Source organism: Diorhabda sublineata, chromosome 2 (assembly GCF_026230105.1).
Source record: "Diorhabda sublineata isolate icDioSubl1.1 chromosome 2, icDioSubl1.1, whole genome shotgun sequence".
Classification (NCBI taxonomy): domain Eukaryota; kingdom Metazoa; phylum Arthropoda; class Insecta; order Coleoptera; family Chrysomelidae; genus Diorhabda; species Diorhabda sublineata.
Window position 1 is genome coordinate 6,986,297 of NC_079475.1, and position 24,113 is coordinate 7,010,409.

The 24,113-nt window shown below is 34.9% G+C and overlaps 1 protein-coding gene across 1 annotated transcript; it reads right to left on the minus strand.

Annotated features, from left to right (window-relative positions):
- Positions 1-1,201: 1,201 nt before the first annotated feature.
- LOC130453204 (uncharacterized) lies at positions 1,202-23,518 on the minus strand. The gene is made up of 6 exons (XM_056792827.1): positions 23,228-23,518; positions 19,062-20,189; positions 15,281-15,977; positions 14,573-15,036; positions 7,982-8,684; positions 1,202-1,679 (listed from the first exon to the last, which is right to left on the minus strand). Exons 1-6 carry the CDS (start codon positions 23,391-23,393, stop codon positions 1,202-1,204), a joined length of 3,636 nt encoding a protein of 1,211 aa, XP_056648805.1. The 5' UTR covers positions 23,394-23,518.
- Between the last annotated feature and the right edge of the window lie 595 nt (positions 23,519-24,113).

Below are 24,113 nucleotides of genomic sequence, written 5' to 3' on the forward strand. Positions count from 1 at the left end.
ACAATTTATTCATCATATGTTTCAAGTTTGGAATTGCCACGTTGCTTCATATTTGTTTGGAAGTCATCACTAGTGAACGTTTCCAGTGAATTTGTAAATACGGGAAAAATTGGTCATCGTTTTGTTTGAAAGGCATTAGCCCAACCAATATAAAAGCTGTACTAGATTCTATTCTGGGTGAGACAGCTCCTTCAATATCAAAAGTAAAATATTCGGTAGTAGAGTTTGAACTAGACCGAATGACCTGAGAAGACCAACTTCACAGTGGTCGACCGAATGAGGTGATGTCTACAGAAATGTTGAAATGTTGAAAAAAAGCAACAAAGAGGTACTGGATGATCGTCGACTGGAAGTGCACGAGCTAGCAGACATAGGGCATTTCAAAAAGTGCCGGAAATTGCATATTAATCGAAAATTTACACAACAGAAAGCTTTGTGCAAGATAGGTGCTGCGTTTGCTCATAATGGAACAAAACAGTATTTTGAAGATGTTTCCATCGAATGTTTGGCAATGTTTCACAGAAATAAAGCCGAATTTTTACGTGGTTTCATAACCATGGATAAAACGTGGGGCCATCAGCTCACACTCGAGACAAAGGATCTATCAAAACAATGAACTGAAGAGAAAGAGCTGGCTCTAAAGAAGACCAGTTCCATCTGCAGGCAAGGTCATGGCGTCGGTTTTATGGGATGCGCGTGGGTTAGTTTTCATTAACTATATTGGAATGGGCAAAACTATCAACAGCCACTATTATGCGAACTTATTGAAACGTTTGAGAGAAGAAATCTAGCAAAATAGCCACATTTGGGTACGAAGAATATGTTGTTTCATCAAGCATTCCCGCACACACATCCGTTATAGCAATGACTAAATTAAAATTTTAATTACAATGTCATACACCCTATTCGCCAAAATTACCCTCTTTTCATTATAAAAAGGGTATCGAAGTTATTGAACATCGATGGGGCAAGTGTATGAAGCTAAAAAGAGATTTCGGTGAACAATAAATACATTTTTTTGGACTTCTTAGATCTTTTGAAAGTAAACTAAATTAACATTAACATTATCCCAGATATTATGAGAATAATTCTTGGAATAATCCATAACATGAATTGTTACATGTCAATACGTATAATTATGTAATTAAGAGAAACATGTAATTCTTGTTGCACAAAAAAAATTACATTTACACTTTTATTGTTAATCTAGTAAACCATTAACATGAATTGGTGGTAAAACATCTATCAAAGTTCTAAATTTTTTATCGTTCCAATCACACGCGTATGAATAACCTTTAACTAAATTATTTTTAGACCAACGTAACCATTTCACTTGGTTAGAAACATCTATGTCGCATACCATCTGGTTTTCACCAGTTATTGACTCGTAGGGATTGTTATGACCGACAAGAATGATTCCTTTTTTATTCTGAGAATCATATACAAGTTTCCAGAATACTGCCGGTACGGGAAACGTCGGCGAATCTTTATTTTGATAATTTAAATAAAGTTTTCGTGGTTCGAGTGTTTCTTCGTGCTTCAATATTGAATTTCCATATATGCCGGTCCATACTTCGAGATCTAGTTTTTTTCTAGCGGCATAATCTCTTACATCAATCTCAACTTGATTCCAATTGCCACCATTGAAACTACTCCATTGTGGAGACACGTTTATATATCTGTGAATAGTCAAAAATGCAATATTGAAAAATTACAAAGAGATTTATGATACAAATCATAACCTGGTGATGAAATGAATCAAAAATATATTATCTTCAGAATAAGAAGAAAAGTGTTATAAGTAAAATAAAACAACATATCCAATAAGCATAGATAGTAGAGAGAAAGGACTGAAAGAGAAGGAAATAGAAAATAAAATCATCAAAATTATCTTCTATTATATTCTTTCGCGTAATTTTGAGTTTGATTTTGTACCATGCTTTTGAAATTTTAACAGCTACTTGACTATAAATTCTTGAAATGGTTTGAAAGTAACCCATAATTGCAAGTAAATGGGAATGTCTTTGCCAACTAATTTATGAACATGATTGGTTTGACTTGTCATCAGTGTTATGGAGAAGATAATAGCAAAGGAACTAATAATTTTCATAATTGATAATGACATTGTACCCAGAAGCCAACATGGGTTTATGCTTGGTCGTTCCACAACGACCAATCTTCTGGCATGTCTAGACCAGTGGGGACCACTGCTTATGATAATAAAGAAGATACGGATGTCATATACCTGAACTTTGAAAAGGCATTCGACAAAGTCCCGTATAAATTATTGTTACACAAACTAGAACATCTTGGAATAAGAGGGAATCTTTTGGCCCTAATTCTATCCTTTCTCCAGCTTAGGCAGTTTCAAGTAAAAGCAAATGGTACTTTGTCAAATAAGCACGAGGTTCTTAGTGGAGTACCTCAAGGGTCTGTTCTTGGTTCCCTTCTCTTTGTGATCTACATTAGTGATCTTGCTGTGCACATTAAAACAAATATATCATTCTCTGGTGATGATGCAAAGATTTCTGCCAAATCTACTTATGAGCAATAGTCACTCCAAGACGACTTGCACACAGTAAATTAAACTCAATGACATGTAGTGTCATACATATTGCTTCAAACAATCCCAGAAGAGCTTATACACTAAACGGAGTGGAGATTATTACAGTTAATCAGCAATGTGATCTTGGAGTTAAAGTGACCTGAAATGGGATGTACATATTAACCAAATAGTCAAGAAAGCCAATTCATTCACTTATATGGTACAGAAAGCTTTTAAGGATCACAAGGATAAGACTTGAATTTTTTCCGCCCAATACGACATCAAAATTACAACTGATGGATCAAGGTGTAATTAAAAACCTTAAGGCAAATTATCGGAAACAAATTCTGAGAAGAATGATTAACGCATTAGAAAATAAGCAATCCCTTGATAAGGTTATTGACCAGCGTATTTTCATAACAGATTTAGCCAAGGTTTGGCAAAATTACGATAAAAAATTGTTTTACCAAAGCTGGATTTGCCGACAGAGGAACCAGAGGATGATTTACGAGACATCAATGTCTGCTGGAACGAGCTTCAATCAACTGGTGCAATAAATGACAACATTAGCTTGACGGATTATTTAGCCGTAGACAAGGACTTTATTGTGACTGAATATCCCACTGAATATGATAAAATAGACTCGATAAAAGATCTCGAACACCAAGAGGACGACGAAACAGATTATATTGAGGAACCAGAAAGACCGAAACCCTCAAAGTCCGAAATGCTGCCTGCTTTTGAGTTCATTAGAAAATATTTCCCAGCTCAAAACAAATAAATTACCAATTGATTAGTATACATTTTCCTATTGCTTCATGAAATGTACTGATTTTTGTTGTTATTATATTTTATTATATAATATTATAATATCCTGTGTTACATTTCACAAAAACACAAGTTAAATACTATTTTTATATGTTTTTTCAAACTTAAAAAAATACAATTTCTTTATAACGAAGTTTCTATTTAACGAACTTTTACTTTGGAACCTTCAATTTCGTTATATGGAGGTCCTACTGTACCTCCTACGCTGACAGATTTATGCTATGAAGAACGCCTAAGAATATTTGCCCTACCCACTCTCAGAGAACGTCGCTTTAGAGGAGACTCAATTGAAACCTATAAAATTCTTACACATATCTACACTTGCGATTTGGACATTTTCCATGTGAATACAAATCAGCAATTAAAAGGGCATTCAACTATCTAAGGAAAGAAACGGCAAGTTGCCCAGGAAGAACTTTTTGACAAATCGTATAGTATATATGTGGAATGCATTCGAAAAAGAGACAGTGACTGACTGCAAATACAAAAATTTTCAAGGACAGACTTGATGCTGGAAACTCAGCTACAAATAATCAGTACACTACTTTTAGTAGTAACACACTAGACTGAAAAGTGTGGACAATATTTTAAAAAACATTCATATTTAAATTTATAAAACATTAGTTTCATCGGTTTTTTTAACCGTATACTATTTGTCGAACAATAATAATAAAATAATAATAATGATTATTGTGGGATTGTGACAATTGAGAACCAAAGTGTACTCTTTCCAATATATATTCCAAGCTTTCGTATAAGATTAGTATTCATCATCAGATTATTAACCCTTAACCACAGTCAGGAGTCAAATTGACTCCATGTGCAATTTATAATCAAAATATTTTTTGTTTGCGCGCGCATCAGCGCTCAAGCTTCGAGGTACCCTCGAATCTAATATTCTTCAGTACGCTTGAAAGCTTGAAGTGATCAACAACATTGTTTTGTTTACGTTATTTGGTTTTAAAGTTTGCGCGCATCTTTGGAGTCTAATTGACTCCCGTCTGTTGTTACGTGATAAATATTTAATATATAAACCGGTGAGTTTACAAGGTAAATAATAAAATATTTTTAATATTTTTAAAGAATTTATTGTATAGGGATTCTATATTCTATCATTTTTTATAGAAATATGGATTCTTATTCGGGACCATCCAGAAAAAGGGTTCGAGTAACTGACAGAGATTTTGAGGAAACCCTAACAAGGTGGTGTGATGAAGTTTAGACGGATCACAACAATGATAGTGATGTCAGTGATTCTGAATACATTCTTAGTGATCATAGCAGTGATACTGATCAAGAAGAAAGTGAATATTTGGAGGAAGATGAACAATGTGATGAAAATTTAGAAACGGAAGACAAAAATAAATATTTTTATGGTAAAGGAAAAAAAGGAGAATCTAAATTTCGTTGGTCTAAGACGCCATTAGTAAGTTCATATGTGAGAACACCAAAACATAATATAATAAGGCAACTTCCTGGATTGCGCCATCCTCTGCGCCAGCGGGACAAAATATCCGAAAAAGAATCGTGGACGTGCCTTCTAGACGTAAATATGTTAGAAGAAATTATTAAATGTTCTAATAAAAAGCTATCAAAAATGAGAGATTTATATAAGGATCCCACAAAATCGGATTTACGTGACTTGGACATGATTGAACTAAATGCCTTTTTAGGGTTACTTATATATACTGCGGCTTTCAAATCAAATGAGGAGAATATCACTTCGTTGTTTTCAACGGATGGTACAGTCAGAGATATTTTTCGCTGTGTTATGAACAGAAATCGATTTGCTATTTTATTACAATGCCTTAGATTTGATGATTCACAAACCAGACAACAACGAAAGGAGAATGATCCGCTAGCACCTATTTCTGCAATATTTGAGAAATTTGTTGCAAATTGTCAAGCTGCTTACACTATAGGACATTTGGCTTGTGTGGATGAAATGCTTATAAGTTTTAGAGGAAGATCCAAATTTAAAATGTATATACCTCAGAAACCATGCAAATATTGCCTGAAACTAATGACACTAACTGATTCAAGAAATAATTATTTTTATAACGGATATCTGTATTGTGGGAAACAAACTGATGGGAATACGCTTACTGAAACTGAAAAAAAATTGTTGATTCCAACACAAGCAGTACTACGTTTATCAATACCTATTCAAGGAAGCAATAGAAACATAACTGCTGATAACTGGTTTTCATCCATCGAATTGGTTAATGTTTTGAAGACCAAAAACTTGACATACGTCGGTACTTTGAAAAAAAATAAATCGGAAATACCTCCCGAGTTTCAGCCTAATAGGGCGAGACAAATTGGAAGTTCCCTTTATGGTTTTTCGGAAAATGTCACTTTATTATCACATGTACCAAAAAAACAGAAGGCTGTATTACTCGTGTCATCAATGCATTCCTCCGCAGCTCAAGATCCTGATGTCGACAAACCAGAAATGATTCACTTCTATAATACTACGTCTGGCGTTGACAGTCTAGATCAAAAATGTGCTTTATATTCTACTGGCCGTAGAACGCAAAGCTGGCCTATGGCAATTTTCTTTAGAATATTAGATATATGTGCAGCAAATGCATATATTCTTTTTAAAAGTACCAAAATTGAAAGAAAAGACACAAGACTGGAGTTTATGAAAAATCTTGGAAAGCAGCTTATCACTGAAGAATTAGAGAGAAGACAGAGTAATTCACGTGTAAGACAGGAAATAAAAGTAGCTATTAGAAACATTTTGGGAAGAAAAGAAGAGCAACCAATAGAACCAGTAGGTAAACTCGCCATTAGAAAATACTGTTCAATTTGCGCCAAGAAACTAAAAAGGAAAACTTCTACATTATGCTCTAGATGCAGGCGTCCAGTATGCCTACAATGTTCATCTCCTATATGTTCAACATGCATTTAAATATATTTTTTTACTATTTTTTTAGAATAAATTTGTTTTGTTTTAAACGTTTTTAAATTTTAAAATAATTATTTACTCATTTTCTTAGAATGTGTTTTTTATTTGTTTTTTATAATTATGATTTTTATAATAAATGGTTTTAAACTTGAAAATAATTTTTAATTAGATAAATCTTCAAGTGTTTCATATTAATTCTAAAAAAAAACCCATTTAAAATACTAAGAGTCAATTTGACTCCTGCCTGTTGTAATGTCAATCAAATTCATGTCTGTGGTTAAGGGTTTTAATTACACAAGAATTGCAGTATCACAAATTTACTATTAAATATTAATTTCATCCGATTCAATAAACAATAAAACAATTCTTAAAATGACGAAAAAATAATTTTAAATCGGGCGAATTTAGAACCATTATTATTATGTCTCTCATGGGTTAAGAACAAAACTGCTATTCAATGTAACCCTTGGTATGGGGCCATTTTCTTATCATAATTCTATTTCCATATTATTAGGGAAGTCATTAAGAGTTGCAATCGCTTGATTTGATGTATGGCAAGTGTCACCGTTTTATTAAAACCTTGAAACACCTACAGCTGTAGACTTTACTACCCTCGTCGATTTTTATAAAAATATATATAGGACATATGAAACCTTTAGCAGACAGTGGCCCACACAATGAATTTTCGACTTTAGGCGAATCGTTTGTGATAAAGCTACTCCTACGGTCATTCCATTGCAATAATGCCAGAGTCAGCTAAAAGTGGCCAGAGTCAGCTAAAAGTGGCCAGAGTCAGCTAAAAGTGGCCAGTGCGCTGAACATGAACCACTCTGCTGTTTCCAAAACGGTAGCTAAAGAAGAAGACATGTTTACAGATAGACTGGAGAAAGATTCGAGAAGTGATGATGGAAGTAAACGTGACTTTTGGAGGAGGCTCCTGGATAGTTTGAGTGAGCAGTTGATTTTACATAAATATAGGAAAAGCACTTGCATATATGTTTAGTTTCTGTTTTCTTCCTTAATTGATTATAGTTTATCTTTTTCGTGAATATATTATTCATCATTTTTAGGTTAATTATTTTCTTATGATGCAGTTTTTGCTTTTTGAATAGCTAAGCATCTAATTTCAGGATCTGATAGTTGGTTAGCGGTATCAGCCGAGCTCATAATCACTTTTTTATGACACAAGGCAACATGAATTATAATATAATTTTCACCTGTTTTTTAGAAAATAATTTTGTATCAGTATCAGACCTAAAATCAAGACGATTTATAAAGAAACATATATAAACCGGTCTCTAAGTAGTAGAATGTGAATAAAAGCTGCAGAATAAAATGAAAGTATATGAATAGAAAGGAGGAAATAAGAAAATAAAATTTGGAGTAGGATCAGTATTGAACTTTAGTAACCACGACTTGAATTTATGAAACTAAAATGCAAATTAGAACAAATTAACGGGGGAGGACAAAATTAGGTAAAATTATGTAGGACAAAGTAAAAATCAGTGAATAGTAAAGAAATGAATCGAAATAAATTATTTATGAAGATTAAATTTAAAAAAACACAAAATCGAAATATGGTAAAACTAGTCAGAGTTGACTAAATTTAGAAAAAATATATGTTGGGTAGACTTTTTGAAAGGAAACGGTCTATTATATAACCTAACCTAACATTTACGTTTATTCTTTCTTACCTGAAAGTCGCTTTCTGTAGAGGTTCGTAAATAAAATCAGCTTTAGCTGCTAAATGTCCTTTGTTTATAAAAATATGTGTTTTAAAATATTTTTCTGAATCGTAGGGTAATCCTAACAAATTGTTAACCGTCATTTTTCCATTCTTGAATATGTAATGAATATTATTACCGATTCTATATAAATTATTATCTTGTTCGAAAAATGGATTTTGTACGTTTCTTTCTCTACTATTTATAGAAGCCGAAATGGTAAAATGTGAATAAACAGGTACTTTATCTTTAACATTGAAACATACTTCCACAATTCCTATAAATACTTCATCATTCAAAGGAAATCCGATTTGTAGCAATTTCAAAATATTTTCTTTTCCGTTAAAACAATTAACATTCGGGTTATCGCCATCTAATTCGTATGTTTTCAATTCTCTTACTATAGGCACTGGTTCAGTACTACATTGCAAATTATCCCAACTAGTATCTGTTCCATCTATGTTGAAAATATTTTCTTTGCTACATCTAGCGCTTACTAGAGATCCTAACGAAACACCATCTCTCATTATATCCTTACCGGGGCATGAGAATTCTATGTAATCATCAAGGGAAATTTCCACTATCGATTTTTCTGGTTGTGGGTAGATGAAAGTTGCGGTATTTGTGTCTATCAAAAATGGAGCTCCGGTACGAAAAGGATTTATAATACATCCTACAAGACAAATTATAAAAAGGATACTGAAAAAAAGTAGAAACAAACTTTGAATTGAGAACATCAACAACATTTATAAGATTTGTTATGAACTGAAGGATGTATATATTTTTTTTATTGGTATGGATAAGGCGTCAGACTTTGTTGCCTTGTAGTGAAAGTTAAACACCCGATTGGTATCATGGTGTGGTCTGTCATCTCGGCTAAAGACATGAAGCGCTTATATATTGTGGAAGGACCAATACAAACAAGTATTAGAAGGCTACTGCCATAACTCGAAGAATGGTTTCTTCAGAAAGACAGATTTCTTTGATAAATGGTAAGGGAGATATCGTTTCCTAAATAATAGTAAGAAAGCGGTTGATCGAATGGAAACTGATCGGTCGTTGACACGTTTTATGGGAAATATGAACAGTCTAGTGTGTAATTGGGCAATCACCATGACTATATTCAATTGGAGGTATGCTTCTCTAACAATATAGCATTTCAAACTTTCGTCAACAAAAGTTTATCGTTCGACTACAGCTTGATGAGTAGTTCTGTCCCTACTGCCTTGTAGTAAGAGTTAGGGTTATGGTGTGGGATTTCAACTGTTGCCTTGACTAAGAGAAGCATAAATTTGTCCCTGACCAAGCAACCTTTCCGATATGAGCCCCATAGAGAACCTGTAGGAGCTTACTAAACGCCCTATCGCTAAGGAAGCCACAAACACGAGGTCTGGCATTTAAATAAAGTGACTACGCGTCTAGAGTGCTATAAATCATTGCAAGAGGCCAATAGGGACAATTCTCTATCTCGTACGCGTGTTTATGAGTGGTATTAGCGATTTAGTGAGGGTCCAGAGAGCACTGAAGATGACCAGCGCCCAGGTCGCCATATGACTGTTTCAACTCCGGAAGCAGTGACCAAAATCAACCAAATTGTGCGTTCAGATCGTCGAATGAGCATCCGGATGATTGCCGAGGCTGTAAACGCTGATAAAGAAACGGTTAGAAAAATTTTTCACGAGGAATTACACATGACAAATGTCTGTGCGAAGTTAGTGCCAAAAAATCTGCCTCCTAACCAAAAGCTTTTGCGTCAACGGGTCCGTTAAAATTTCCTTGAAAGTTTAGAAAAAGATCTGCTTTGAAAGGGACCCGATTTGAGTCGATAAAAGCAAAAAGCAAAAAATGGCAGAGCTCCCAAAGGCACTCACCAAAGAAGACTCCCAGCACTGCTTCGATCAATGGAAAAAAACGTATGGAAAGATGTATGGCGTAGGAAAGGGAGTATATTGAAGGGAAGCACTTGAATGTAGAATAATTTTTATAATAAAACCCTTTTTCGTAACCAGTCTAGTTATTTAATAACCAGACCTCGTACAATAACATCCTAGTGTTTACATAGAGTATAATTAAATATTAAAAATAATTTGTATTACGATCATACACGAATAAAGTTCATTTTTACTCATATGATACTAATAACTAATCATTTAATCTATGCTGGGTCACAGAGGATGAAACCTCTATCCACATTCTCTTGAACACAAAGGAACACCAGAGCACTACACCTGGAAGCGTATGAAATAGAAGACGAAGATCTCTGGCAGCTACAGCTAACCCACATTCTGGACTAAATAAAAGGAGTGATTGTCAAAAATTACTATCAAAATGGTGAAAGTTTAATTTTCACTATTTGTAAAGTGCATCGAAATGATGTACCTAATTGATAAGAATCTCGTAGAATTCGTTCAGAGCAAAAAATGACGACATTTCACGAGATTATAACAGAAAATCCAGTGACTTCAATTCGCTATCGTGCACAACATTTCAACAGGCATTCGTCAGCGAATTCTCACAAAAGATTTAAAGATGCACGGCTACAAAATCCAACTGACCCAACAACTTCTGCAATTAGACCATGACCAGCGAAGACAATTCACCAATTAGATCATTAAGCAACCTGTTGATTTGGCAAACAAAATCATTTTCAGTGACGAGGCCCATTTTTACATCGACGGCTTTGTTAATAGGCAAAACTGTCGCATTTGGGGCTTAGAGAATCCACGAATAGGTGGTGGATAGTGAACATTATCGTGCTATGTGATAACACAGTTTCTTTTGCCTCATTTGGAAGCTATCAATTCTGACAACATGCGGTTACAGCAGGACGGTACCACATGTCATATCGAGTTTGCTCCTGGTCGTGCAATTTCCCGATTTGGTGACCAGAATTCGCTTCCCCGCTCTTGCGATTCAACGCCTTTAGACATCTGGCTGTGAGATTATCGGAGGTCACATAATGCCAATAAACCTGCAAACATCGAATCATTGAAAGGCGAAATTAGACGCTATATCAATGAAATACCACCACATGAGCACATGGGCACAGCAAAGCCGTGGCCATCTACAAGATATTTTGTTTTATACATAATTCCCAATCTAATCAAGATTTTACATTAGCTGAGATCAAAGGAGTGAAAGCTGCAAGGTAATTATTATCAAGCATATGGTATACAGTCATCTTTAGCAACTGAAACATAACCTATAAATAAAATGAAGAATCTTTTTCAATTACTTGTTTATTATAGACCATTTACACCATAACATTTTTTGTTTTCGCATATCTCGAAACTTGAAAAAACACTTGATCAGGTGTCCTTTTATTGGAGTGATTAGAGTATAATACAATATGGTTTATTAACTTATTCCATAGATTTTATCGCTAACATGACGTACAATCTGTATAAGTATCTATAATTATCTCTTAATGTAAACAAATACTGGACTTGGCAAGTGATCTCATCCAAAGCCCGCGAAAAATAGAGGCGTTCAAAACAAGTCAAATTTAACAGTGACATTAAATATTATTTTAAAAATGTTCAGGGCTTTTTTGATAGAAAATATTTTTATAGTTAGAGTTATGTAAATGCTAAAACATTCTATTAAATTAGTTCAATGTCAAATGTCAAATTTTTAGGTTAAATTTTAGTTCTACTAGCTTCAGATAAAATTTGAAAATAATAGGATTTGATGTTAACTTGTGACATTTTTTCAAAATAAGTCAATAAAATAATATAGAATGAGACTAAGGCCTTTTTTTAATACTTTGATCGAAAAAATATGAAAAAACTTACCTATTGTTTGTGCATTTGCTAACGACAACAAACTAATCAGAATAATTATTTTCATGATAATGTTAAAACTTGTTTAGCTCCATAATTCATGGTGAAACTTATCTTTTAAAATATTTTGAGTTTGTTTTAAAATTATATAGAATAGCACTGAAAATTTTGAATAATTTCTAAACTAGAACAAATTATAAATACATGACTATGACATTTACTTGACGTAAGTAACATACCTAAACATTCAATGGAGTTGCGCACCAATGTCCAATTAGAACCATGTGGACTCATGCCCACCATTCAACACAAAAATATGTTCGAGGTGTTGTAAATAACACAACGTATGAGTGCTATTATATCATCCAGATATAATGATCTAATTAAAAACACTAATGATTCGTTTCCTCCTGTGGATTCAATACCCGACGCGATCCTGAAGATATTAATATCTTAAGGAGCAAAAAATTTTTCCTTTTGAGGTATTTACATACATAGTTTTACCTCCTATACGTTAACAAGAGATTTGTGAAACTTATGCAGCCTCAAAATGGATAATTAAGTGAGTTACACCTGATAATTACACGTACAAATCAAATAAGGTTATTCTTGGTATCATTAATGACACCTATGTTTGGATATTTTAATTATATAACAAAACGTCAAGATGTAATTATATCGATTCTGCGCCATCTTGCTAACTACACCGTAACGATGTAGTTATAAAGGTTATCGAAGTGCTTAATTTCTAATACGGAGATCGAGGGTTCAAATCCTCTGTCGAACGAAATTTCTATTAAATAATCCACTTGATATTAGTCTAATGGATAGATAGATATAGATACAAGCAAACAAACCCACTTACAGGTGAAGCTGATAAAAAGTGTTAAAAAGAGAATTATTATAGATTATTTATTGATAATTAACAAATTCACGTTATTGGATGGATATTTGCGCATCCTTCATCCAGTATGGTGAACCAAATTTCCCAGTATGAACATGTCATTACAATATAATATCTCTTCGTAGAACCTACCATCAAATTCCAAGAAGAGCGAATTTATACAGCTGTTGAAGCGCTGATTTGTGATAAACTAAATCTTTTATTTTAAACGCCGTTGCCATTTTTACCAACAACGTTCAATATACACCAAAAAGCGTGCGGAAATTTCTGGCAATCCACCAGAATTCATTTAGGCATCACCAATGATGTTGATTGATTTGAAAAAAATAATAACTCTATAAATAAACAAGAAGTTTTGCAAAACACTTTTGCATTTTTGAACGACGTGTCTATTTGTGAAAAAGCTAAGGAATAGCATCACATTAATTTACAGAAATTTTTGGATACTGCGAGAAATTATATTCCAACACTAAATGAAAAAAACTGTATATTTGGAATGTCTACATAAATATAGAACATTTATATCAATGACTGACTGCTTAAACCGCGTCAATAAGACCCAAGATATATTTATTCGAATGCGCTTTTGGTCTGAAGTGGGCAAATGTGGCATCTAAAGCGCCGATACCTTAAGTCAAGGCCCGTTTACACGAGTTTAGTGATTTAGTGAGTTTAGTACCTGTACTAAACACTAAACTGTCTGTTCACACGGCTTAAAATTAACTAAACACTTAACTAATACTTGCTCACTAAACTCGTGAAAACGGGCCTCAGCATGATTCTTTAGTCAGTTCGTAAATACGTTCTTTTGAAATGGCAATAGCTTCTTCTAATTTTCTGATAATACAGAGGTCGGCATAAACCAGATTACAAATTTGAATTAAGAGAAAAAAACGCAAAATGCAGCGTCAATTTTTGATCAATGCATTTACGGTAACGATTCTCAATGGAGAAGCACGTCCAGTGAAACATATCAAGTTGTCCGCGAAGAGTTTCAAATTTTTCTTCAATTGCAGATTGGAGGTCGGGAAGGGTGCGCGGTCTTTAAGAAAGCCCCAGGGTGTCAAGTCACATAACTGTGCGGTCCACTCAACGAATCCTCGTTTGGCTATCTCCAAAATGATCATAAAGGTACTCCCGGACATATAAAGCGTAATGTGTAGAAGCTCCATCCTTCATGAAACGGTGAATGTTGGATCGTTTGCTCACGTAAATCTTCAAGTATTTGCAGATAACTTTGGCCCGTCACGTTACGTCAAAAAAATACGGAGCCGCGAGACCTCCCACATGGATACCTGTCCATTCACATAACCCAGACAGGTCTTATTTTTCTTTAATGAAGACGTAACGTATGATTAATTGTACTGTTCAGCTTGAAGGCTGTTTTATCCGACAACAAAATGGAATGCTGGAACTATGGTTCATCCTGACTGCATCCGAGGTATCATCCGCAAAATTCCAATCTGCGAACAAAATTATCCTCGTGAAGTGCCTGGAGAAGACTCCAATTCCGATAGCCGCACTGCAAATTGATTCAGTTGCCCAGCTAAGGCCAGCACTACTGTTTCCATATTTTCGTTAGTTGTTACAGATAGCGATCGTCCAGAACGCGGCGCGTCGGCAACAGAGCCCGTTTTTATGAATTTCTGGTATGCCTTCCACATTGTTGAACGACAAGTACGTTTTATTTTGTCGTAAACAATACTGTCTGAACTTCAGACTTTCAGATATGCTTCGTTTTAATCTGTTTTATCAAATTTTTTCCTTACTTTAGAAATTCTATATATCTTAAATAAAACTGCAGTTTGTTATATAAAATTGAATATTTTTTGATTTTATTATAAAATCTAATGTCAATATTCTACTCCAACAAACCGTTTACATATAATTTCGGAATTACCGGAACTAATGCCCTAAATTTGTCATCATTATAATCACACGCATATGAAAAACCTTTTCTAATATTTGTCCGATTCCATTTGAGCCAAGCTATCGAATCTGTCAAATCGGTGGTACACAAAATCTCCACTTCACTTTCGTAAGGGTTGTTATGTCCAATAAGAATCACAGCTTTCTGGTTTGCAGGTGAATAAACAACTCTCCAGAAAACCTCACTCACTGGAAAACTAGGAGAGTTTTTGCTATCGGTTTCGTCTACGTACAAATATAATTTTTCTAATTCAGAATCCTGATCATTCGGAAGTTCGCTAATTCCGTAGACGCCACACCAAATTTGTAAATCTAATTTATTGGCATCTGCGTAGTTTCTCAAATCTGTTTCCATTTGATTCCAATTACCTGCGTTGAATGTACTCCATTGAGGTCCGACATTAATATATCTGGAAAAGTATGAATATTTATATAGGGTGTCCCACATAGAAATGAGAAGATATCACAAAAAATTAGAAATAAGAAAATTATAACGATTTATAGACATAAAAGTTCAACTGTAAGGCGTATTTTACATTTTCAACAACAGACAGATGATGAATTACCCTGGACATCTGAAATTAGATTTCTGAAGAAACGAAGAAAATGTAAAACAAGATCGGGTTAAATGGAACTCCAATAATAATTACATACCTGTAAGTGCCCTTTTGGAATGGTTCGTATACAAAATCAGCTTTCGCAGCCAAATGTCCACGATTTATGAAAGTGCTTGTGTTAATATATTCTTCGGACGTAGATGGTAGCCCCAGAATTCCATTGATCGTAGATTGACTATCCTTATAGAATTGATTAACAGACTTCCCCATTTTATAAAAAATGTCATCTTGTTTGAATGAGGGACTCACGACGCCCTTAGCTCTACTATTTATAGAAGCTGGTATAACAAAATAAGAATATGCAGCAATTTTAGTAACAGTACTGAAGCAAATATCAATGAAATTCAAAAATCTATTAGTATCCAACGTGAAACCGATTTGAATGATTTTCAAATTTCCCTCGGTGTCGAAACATTGATTGTGCACATCATAATCATGTGCTACATCAGTAACATCTACAACTGTAGGTGTTATTTCTTTAGAGCATATTATTCGATCCCATGTGACTGTATCTCCGTCTACATTAAATTTATCATCACCTGCACAAACAGCTATCACTACAGTTCCTTTAGAAACTCCATCTACAGTTACTTCTCCACTAGGACAAGCTAATTCTATCACCGAGGAAGTAGTAAACGCAAGCGTATTTTGACCATGTTCGGGGTAAATTAGTTCTGTGGTTTCTGGATGGATAAAGATGGGCGCGTTCGTGATAAAAGGATCAATTGAACAATCTGAAAACAGTATATTATTCAATTAGCAAGTAATGATGGCAACTACTCATTTTTTGTATCATTAGTATAGCATATATGAATATTAATACAATTATTTAAAGTTACAGGTGGATTTCCTTCACACACCATATTTAATTGACAATTCATTGAGAAAAACAGAATAAAAGAAATATGCATTGCCTTTCTTGACGTTAAGGCATTACAAAAGCATTCGACAGTGTAAAACAACAGTTTGCGATAGCCTTAATCAATGAAATATGCCTAAAAAGGGGATAAACACAGTTAAAGGTCTAATTACGGACGACAAAGGTTATGTCAATAAAAATAACTTAAAATCTCTAAGCTTCATTAGATCAAGATGGATTAAGACAATGAAGGGTACTGAGCCTGAAACTCGAGAACGGCTGGACCAATTTGGCTAATTTTGATCTCGAATTATTTACGTCCCGAGAAGGTTTAAAATATGAATAAATATGAAAATTACATGAAAACAATAATTTTGCTTTTCCTTGATGTTTTGTCAAAACTTAAATTTCTGAACGCAACCATAATATTTGACATTTGACAACCGACTGATATGTCGATCGATACCTCAGACAAAGAGTCCATCTATCTTTGTGAGTGACGATTACCGATACGTCCGCGAGAACTTTCTTTACCTCGGTGATTCTTTGTGATGGTGACATTTCCAGTTATATGCTTTATTTTTTGTTGATCTTTTGTTATAGTGACATTTTACTACTAACATCTGCAACAAGATGAAACTGCAAATGTTTTTGCGAAGCAGTTGTTGCACATTGGAAATAATAAAGTCGCAGTGGATACCTCGACCGGATTCATCACATTACCCACGGATTTCTGTCACATCATAGACTCAAAAGAGGAGCTTAGTCAGCGTGTTTACTCAGATATAGCGCAAAACAGTTCAATAACCATAATTGGCTGGGTGAGCGAGCAACATTGACAGCGAAAAATGAAGATGTTTACAATTTCCGATACGCCTGGCTGTTGCGATAACCATAAATAAATCGCAAGGTAAATCGTTGGAAGTTTACAGAATCAACTTAGAGTTTCCCTGTTTCGCGCATGGACAATTATATATCGGAAAACCGTCATCTTTATTTATTTATGCACCACAAAACAAAACGAAAAATAACATATATTACTATGTAAAATAAATTAAAAACTCACTTGTTGAAGTGGAGTCGGTGAGGTAGATACATAACCATGTGAAAAATAAGCTGAAATATATCATTTTGATATCGAACATATGGTATAGGTAACCAAAATATTTATACTACAATTTATACACCGTTTATTATTGTGGCAATTAAATTTACTGCTGTTAACCATAAAAGTATATGTTTTTTATAATTGTTTCTTAACAAAACAATTAAAAAGTTGATGTGTAGCAATCCTATGGGTTTATAACTAATATTGTTGTAAAATTAGATGTATTAATTTTAAATTATTGCCTATACTATTTTAATATCAACTTATTGAATTCGGTGAGATCTTAAGAAGTATTATTATAGATGTACACGTGCCTTCTTAAGAGAAGCGACTGGCCCATAAGCACCAAGAACTGAAGAAATTACATAGTTTAAACAATAATACTTATCGAAACCAAAAAAATTTCAATATTTTGAGGTCGCCTTGTAATACGTAGATAAAAATTCAGTAAACTCACCATGCCATATCATCCATTTCACCAATCGTTACTCAGTTCAGTTCACAGCAATCGAGTTAAGCTCAAACCGAGTGAGGTTGTGAATTAATATACTGTTCAAGTTGGTTTGGCGTTGAGTTGAGGAGAAAGAACACAGCCTTGACGAACCTTGGCGATGGCGCATTGAAATACGTCGATAAAAATTCAGTAAACTCACCACGCCATGTCATCCATTTCACCAACAGTTACTCAGTTCAGTTCACAGCAATCGAGTTGAGCTCAAGCCGAGTGTGGTTGCTAATTTATATGCTGTTTTAGTAGGTTTGGCGTTGAGTTGAGAAGAAAGAACGCAGCCTTGACGAACCTTGGTGTTGGCGTCTTGAATTACGTTGATAAAAATTCAGTAAACTTAACACGCCATGTCATCCATTTCACCAATCGTTACTCAGTTCAGTTCACAGCAATCGAGTTGAGCTCAAGCCGAGTGTGGTTGCTAATTTATATGCTGTTTTAGTAGGTTTGGCGTTGAGTTGAGAAGAAAGAACGCAGCCTTGACGAACCTTGGTGTTGGCGTCTTGAATTACGTTGATAAAAATTCAGTAAACTTAACACGCCATGTCATCCATTTCACCAATCGTTACTCAGTTCAGTTCACAGCAATCGAGTTGAGCTCAAGCCGAGTGTGGTTGCTAATTTATATGCTGTTTTAGTAGGTTTGGCGTTGAGTTGAGAAGAAAGAACGCAGCCTTGACGAACCTTGGTGTTGGCGTCTTGAATTACGTTGATAAAAATTCAGTAAACTTAACACGCCATGTCATCCATTTCACCAATCGTTACTCAGTTCAGATCACAGCAATCGAGTTGAGCTCAAGCCGAGTGTGGTTGCTAATTTATATGCTGTTTTAGTAGGTTTGGCGTTGAGTTGAAGAGAAAGAACGCAGCCTTGACGAACCTTGGCGTTGGCGCTTTGAAATATATCGATAAAAATTCAGTAAACTCATCACGCCATGTCATCCATTTCACCAACAATTACTCAGTTCAGTTCACAGCAATCGAGTTAAGCTCAAACCAAGTGATTTTGTTAATTAATATACTGTTTGCGCCTTGAAATACGTTAATAAAAATACAGTAAACTCACCACGCCAGGCCTCCATTTCACCAATCGTAACTCGGTCCAGATCACAGTGGTATTTATGAAATATTGATTTTTCCCAGCATAACTGTCTTCTGAAATTGATATTGGAAGAACTATATCAGTGAGCGTTTGATCTGGGAATATGAGCAGACGCTTACTACGGACTCCAATTACCAAAAAAAGTGCCCTTATTTTTATATCAAATATTTTATTTCCAAAAGAACTATCACAAGAATATTCAATAAAATCAATTTTTCATTAATTATGCTTTATAATAAACCTTTAACATTCAATTTCGGTACAAACTCTACTAAGTTATGAAATTTCTCATCGTTGTAATCACAAGCATAGGAATAACCTTTCTCAATATTTCCGGAATCCCAATGTAACCATTCCACATTTCTAGATACATCTTGACATATAATTTCATCTTTTAGCGTAGAATTATCGTGATAAGGATTATTGTGACCAATCAGAATGATACCAGTCGCGTTTACTGGATTATAAACAATTTTCCAAAACAATTCCGGTACAGGAAGAACTGGAGAATCCTTGTACGTATATAAATACAACTTTTGTTCTTCTAGCATACTGTTACCATAAGTTCCAGTCCAAATTTGTAAATCGACGTTATTGTCACGAGCGTAAATTCTTACATCTTTCTCAGCTTGTTGCCAGTTACCCCCATTAAAAGTATTCCATTGAGGTGCTACATTGATGTATCTTTGAACTGCACTTTGAATGCACGGGTAATAAAAATCAGCTCTAGGTGCCAGATGACCTCTATTAATATAAATATCATCGTTAATATACTCAATTGAATTTTCCTCTAATCCTAATATTCTATTAATGGTACTTTGACTGTTTGTATAAATAGTATTAATAGAAGCACCCATTTTATAGAAGGTATCATCTTGTTTAAAATCAGAGTTTGTTACGAAAATAGATATGGAACTGGTTAAAACATGATTAGAATAAAGAGCTACCCTACTTGTAGTGTTAAAACAAACACTAACAATATTTACAAATCTATCGGGATCTAAATCGAAGCCAATCAATCCTAATTTGAGCGAATCGTCGTAACAAATTTCATTAAAATCATTATCAGGTAAATCATTGATAGATGCTTCTTTTATTGTAGGTGTTAAAGTCTTCGAACAAGATATGGTTTTCCATTGAAAAGTTATTCCGCTTATGTTGAAATAATCGTCATGATGACAAGCTGCTTTGACTGTTGTGTTGAACGTAACGCCATTAGCGATTACGTTACCAGATGGACAGGAAAATTCTAGTACTTCAAACGGAGATAATTCAACTGTCCCGTTACTAAATTGTGGATATATTATAGCATTATTTTTAATTAGGAGAGGAGTTAATGATGTACCCAATGGATTAATTTCGCAAGTACCTACAAAAAAATTAAATATTATAGGATAATTAAAAAACTATTTTTACAATGTATATTTTAGTTCATGTGAAATGTGAAAACGCTGTACATTCCGTCTATCGCAAATCCACTCACATCAATTGTCTTCTCAACGTTCAATGCCATCATCATCCGGCCCAACTTAAATTAATACACTCGTATCACGATAAAATCTTGTTAACTGATGAGTTCAGTTGATCACCTGACATCGATTGTTTGAAACAAAAATTGAATCAGAATGGTTACGACAAATCTCAAATTTCTAGGAGCATCCACAAATTATCATCTCCTCCTTTTCATCCCTTCCATATATCAAATATGTGACAGGCGGAATTTGCAAAATCTTCAAGCCCAACGCTATTTGCGTAATCTTCAAACCCAACCTCACCTATTCAGATCTTTCAAAGATAGAATATCTGATGAACACCTTGGAGTGTATGAAATCCCTCGCTCAAATTGCTCCCGTTCCTACATTGACCATACAAATCGACGTATTTCCATCATGCAAAAGAAAAATTGTTGTTTGTCACTGATTCCACTATTTCCTTCCACGTTGGACACAACAACGATTTTAATTGAACCAAAACTATCGCCCCAAATCGCTCCTCCAACTCCAAAATAATTCTAGAAGCTATCAAAATGAAAAAACTGTTTGAACACAAGCGTCGATAACCAGATATTATCCTCAACCTCTTCCGATGCAATAGGTCCCCTATAATTAAAAGGTTCATGAGGCTACCTCTCCAATTAGCTCAAGACCAGCTAAAACGCTTTCCGTTTCCTCGGTGTAATTCTAAGTATTAAGCAGAAATAAATCAAACAAAGGGGTGATTCGTTCTAGAGATATCAAGCGTCAATTTCATTCAACTACCTGTCCAGCATGTAACGATGCATTATCGTGATGCAATATTAACACTAGCATGATAGGAGCCAGATATACCAGACAGTGTTGCTACAAGCTTGATTTAGTTGATGGTGGAGTTGACATTTCGATCAAAAGCAAGCTCTCAACCTCTTTCCGATGCCACTCCGTCCCAAAACCCGGCAACAGGTCCTCTTTAATTACAAGGTTCATGCGGCTAGCTTTCCAATTAGCTCAAGACCAGCAGTGATAGTGTTTTAGCTTTCCGTTTCCTCGGTGTAATTCTAAGTATTAAGCAGAAATAAATCAAACAAAGGAGTGATTCGTTCTAGAGATATCAAGCGTCAATTTCATTCAACTACCTGTCCAGCATGTAACGATGCATTATCGTGATGCAATATTAACACTAGCATGATAGGAGCCAGATATACCAGACAGTGTTGCTACAAGCTTGATTTAGTTGATGGTGGAGTTGACATTTCGATCAAAAGCAAGCTCTCAACCTCTTTCCGATGCCACTCCGTCCCAAAACCCGGCAACAGGTCCTCTTTAATTACAAGGTTCATGCGGCTAGCTTTCCAATTAGCTCAAGACCAGCATTGATAGTGTTTTAGCTTTCCGTTTCCTCGGTGTAATTCTAAGTATTAAGCAGAAATAAATCAAACAAAGGGGTGATTCGTTCTAGAGATATCAAGCGTCAATTTCATTCAACTACCTGTCCAGCATGTAACGATGCATTATCGTGATGCAATATTAACACTAGCATGATAGGAGCCAGATATACCAGACAGTGTTGCTACAAGCTTGATTTAGTTGATGGTGGAGTTGACATTTCGATCAAAAGCAAGCTCTCAACCTCTTTCCGATGCCACTCCGTCCCAAAACCCGGCAACAGGTCCTCTTTAATTACAAGGCTCATGCGGCTAGCTTTCCAATTAGCTCAAGACCAGCAGTGATAGTGTTTTAGCTTTCCGTTTCCTCGGTGTAATTCTAAGTATTAAGCAGAAATAAATCAAACAAAGGAGTGATTCGTTCTAGAGATATCAAGCGTCAATTTCATTCAACTACCTGTCCAGCATATAACGATGCATTATCGTGATGCAATATTAACACTAGCATGATAGGAGCCAGATATACCAGACAGTGTTGCTACAAGCTTGATTTAGTTGATGGTGGAGTTGACATTTCGATCAAAAGCAAGCTCTCAACCTCTTTCCGATGCCACTCCGTCCCAAAACCCGGCAACAGGTCCTCTTTAATTACAAGGTTCATGCGGCTAGCTTTCCAATTAGCTCAAGACCAGCAGTGATAGTGTTTTAGCTTTCCGTTTCCTCGGTGTAATTCTAAGTATTAAGCAGAAATAAATCAAACAAAGGAGTGATTCGTTCTAGAGATATCAAGCGTCAATTTCATTCAACTACCTGTCCAGCATGTAACGATGTATTATCGTGATGCAATATTAACACTAGCATGATAGGAGCCAGATATACCAGACAGTGTTGCTACAAGCTTGATTTAGTTGATGGTGGAGTTGACATTTCGATCAAAAGCAAGCTCTCAACCTCTTTCCGATGCCACTCCGTCCCAAAACCCGGCAACAGGTCCTCTTTAATTACAAGGTTCATGCGGCTAGCTTTCCAATTAGCTCAAGACCAGCATTGATAGTGTTTTAGCTTTCCGTTTCCTCGGTGTAATTCTAAGTATTAAGCAGAAATAAATCAAACAAAGGGGTGATTCGTTCTAGAGATATCAAGCGTCAATTTCATTCAACGGCCTGTCCAATATGTAACGATGCATTATCGTGATGCAATATGAACACTAGCACCGAGAACTAAGTCCTGATGATAGTGAAAGAGAACAAACAATGATTCTATCTTCCAGCGTATCTGAAACGAGCATAATAGGAACCGGATACACCAGACAGTGTTGATAGTGGAGTTTAAATGTCGATCAAAAGCAAGACTTACTTTTCATTAAAGCTTCAAACCAAAATTGTGACGATTCAATTCACGTATAGTAAATTTTGTTCTCTTAACGAAGAAGATTTCTGATCACAAAAATCAGATTTCATAAAGGGGAGTCGTCCGGGCCACCTGTGACAGGGTCGATACCGGAGCCTTTTCTAGAGTATGTACAAAAAAATAAATAATAAACTTACTTAAAGTAGGAGTATGTTGAGTGGTAGATTCCGTTTTACGAATCGATGTATTATCTTTTGAAATCATAATCCAAGTGAATATAACTACCACAAGAATTAATATAAAAAAACTTATTCCAATACATTTTCGTGTGAAAAAGCTCGACACTTTCTCTCTTTCAATCATTATTTTTTTATAATATATATAATAGAAGTACGATCAATTTTTTACAGTATTTTGAACGAGTTTGTTTTGAAATTGGTACTTCCCAAGTGATAGTTATCATATTTCATCAAATAGTGACATGTCTATAAATTTAACTTAATCCACCAAGTTATTGATACACGATAAAAGGATTTCATATTACTTATTATCAGAGGACTAAGAGAATATTCTTATCAATGTAGAAGCCTATAATAAAACGAATTTTATCTAATAATTTCAAATATATTACGACTGGTTTTTCTATTCTACTAGTAACGTAATCAGTATACCAAATTAATACAGTAACAAAAACAATATTTACTTTATACCTCCTGGATTGCCTTCTATAGTTTACCTTACCCCTAGTAGAACGTTATTTTTCGAAGATTACGTCTGCCCATTTCACTTTCTTTCTATATCTGACTCTTTGTTATATATTTGAAGCTCGGCTCCCAAGAATTTCCTTAGGATGCTCGAGTCAATACCGAAGAGAGCAATTATAGGAGATCCATAGTTGACCAGAAACTTGGGCAGACTAGAGCATAGAAGAAAGGTCGTTGACCTGACTTTGTTTTACCTATACTACCACGGAAAATGCTCCTCAGGGTTGTCTCGCCTAGAGCAGTCTTTGCAAGACCTACTCGACAGGCAGAGATGGCTCATGAGTTAGCCTTCAGTCAATTCATTGGGATTTTCTCTGGA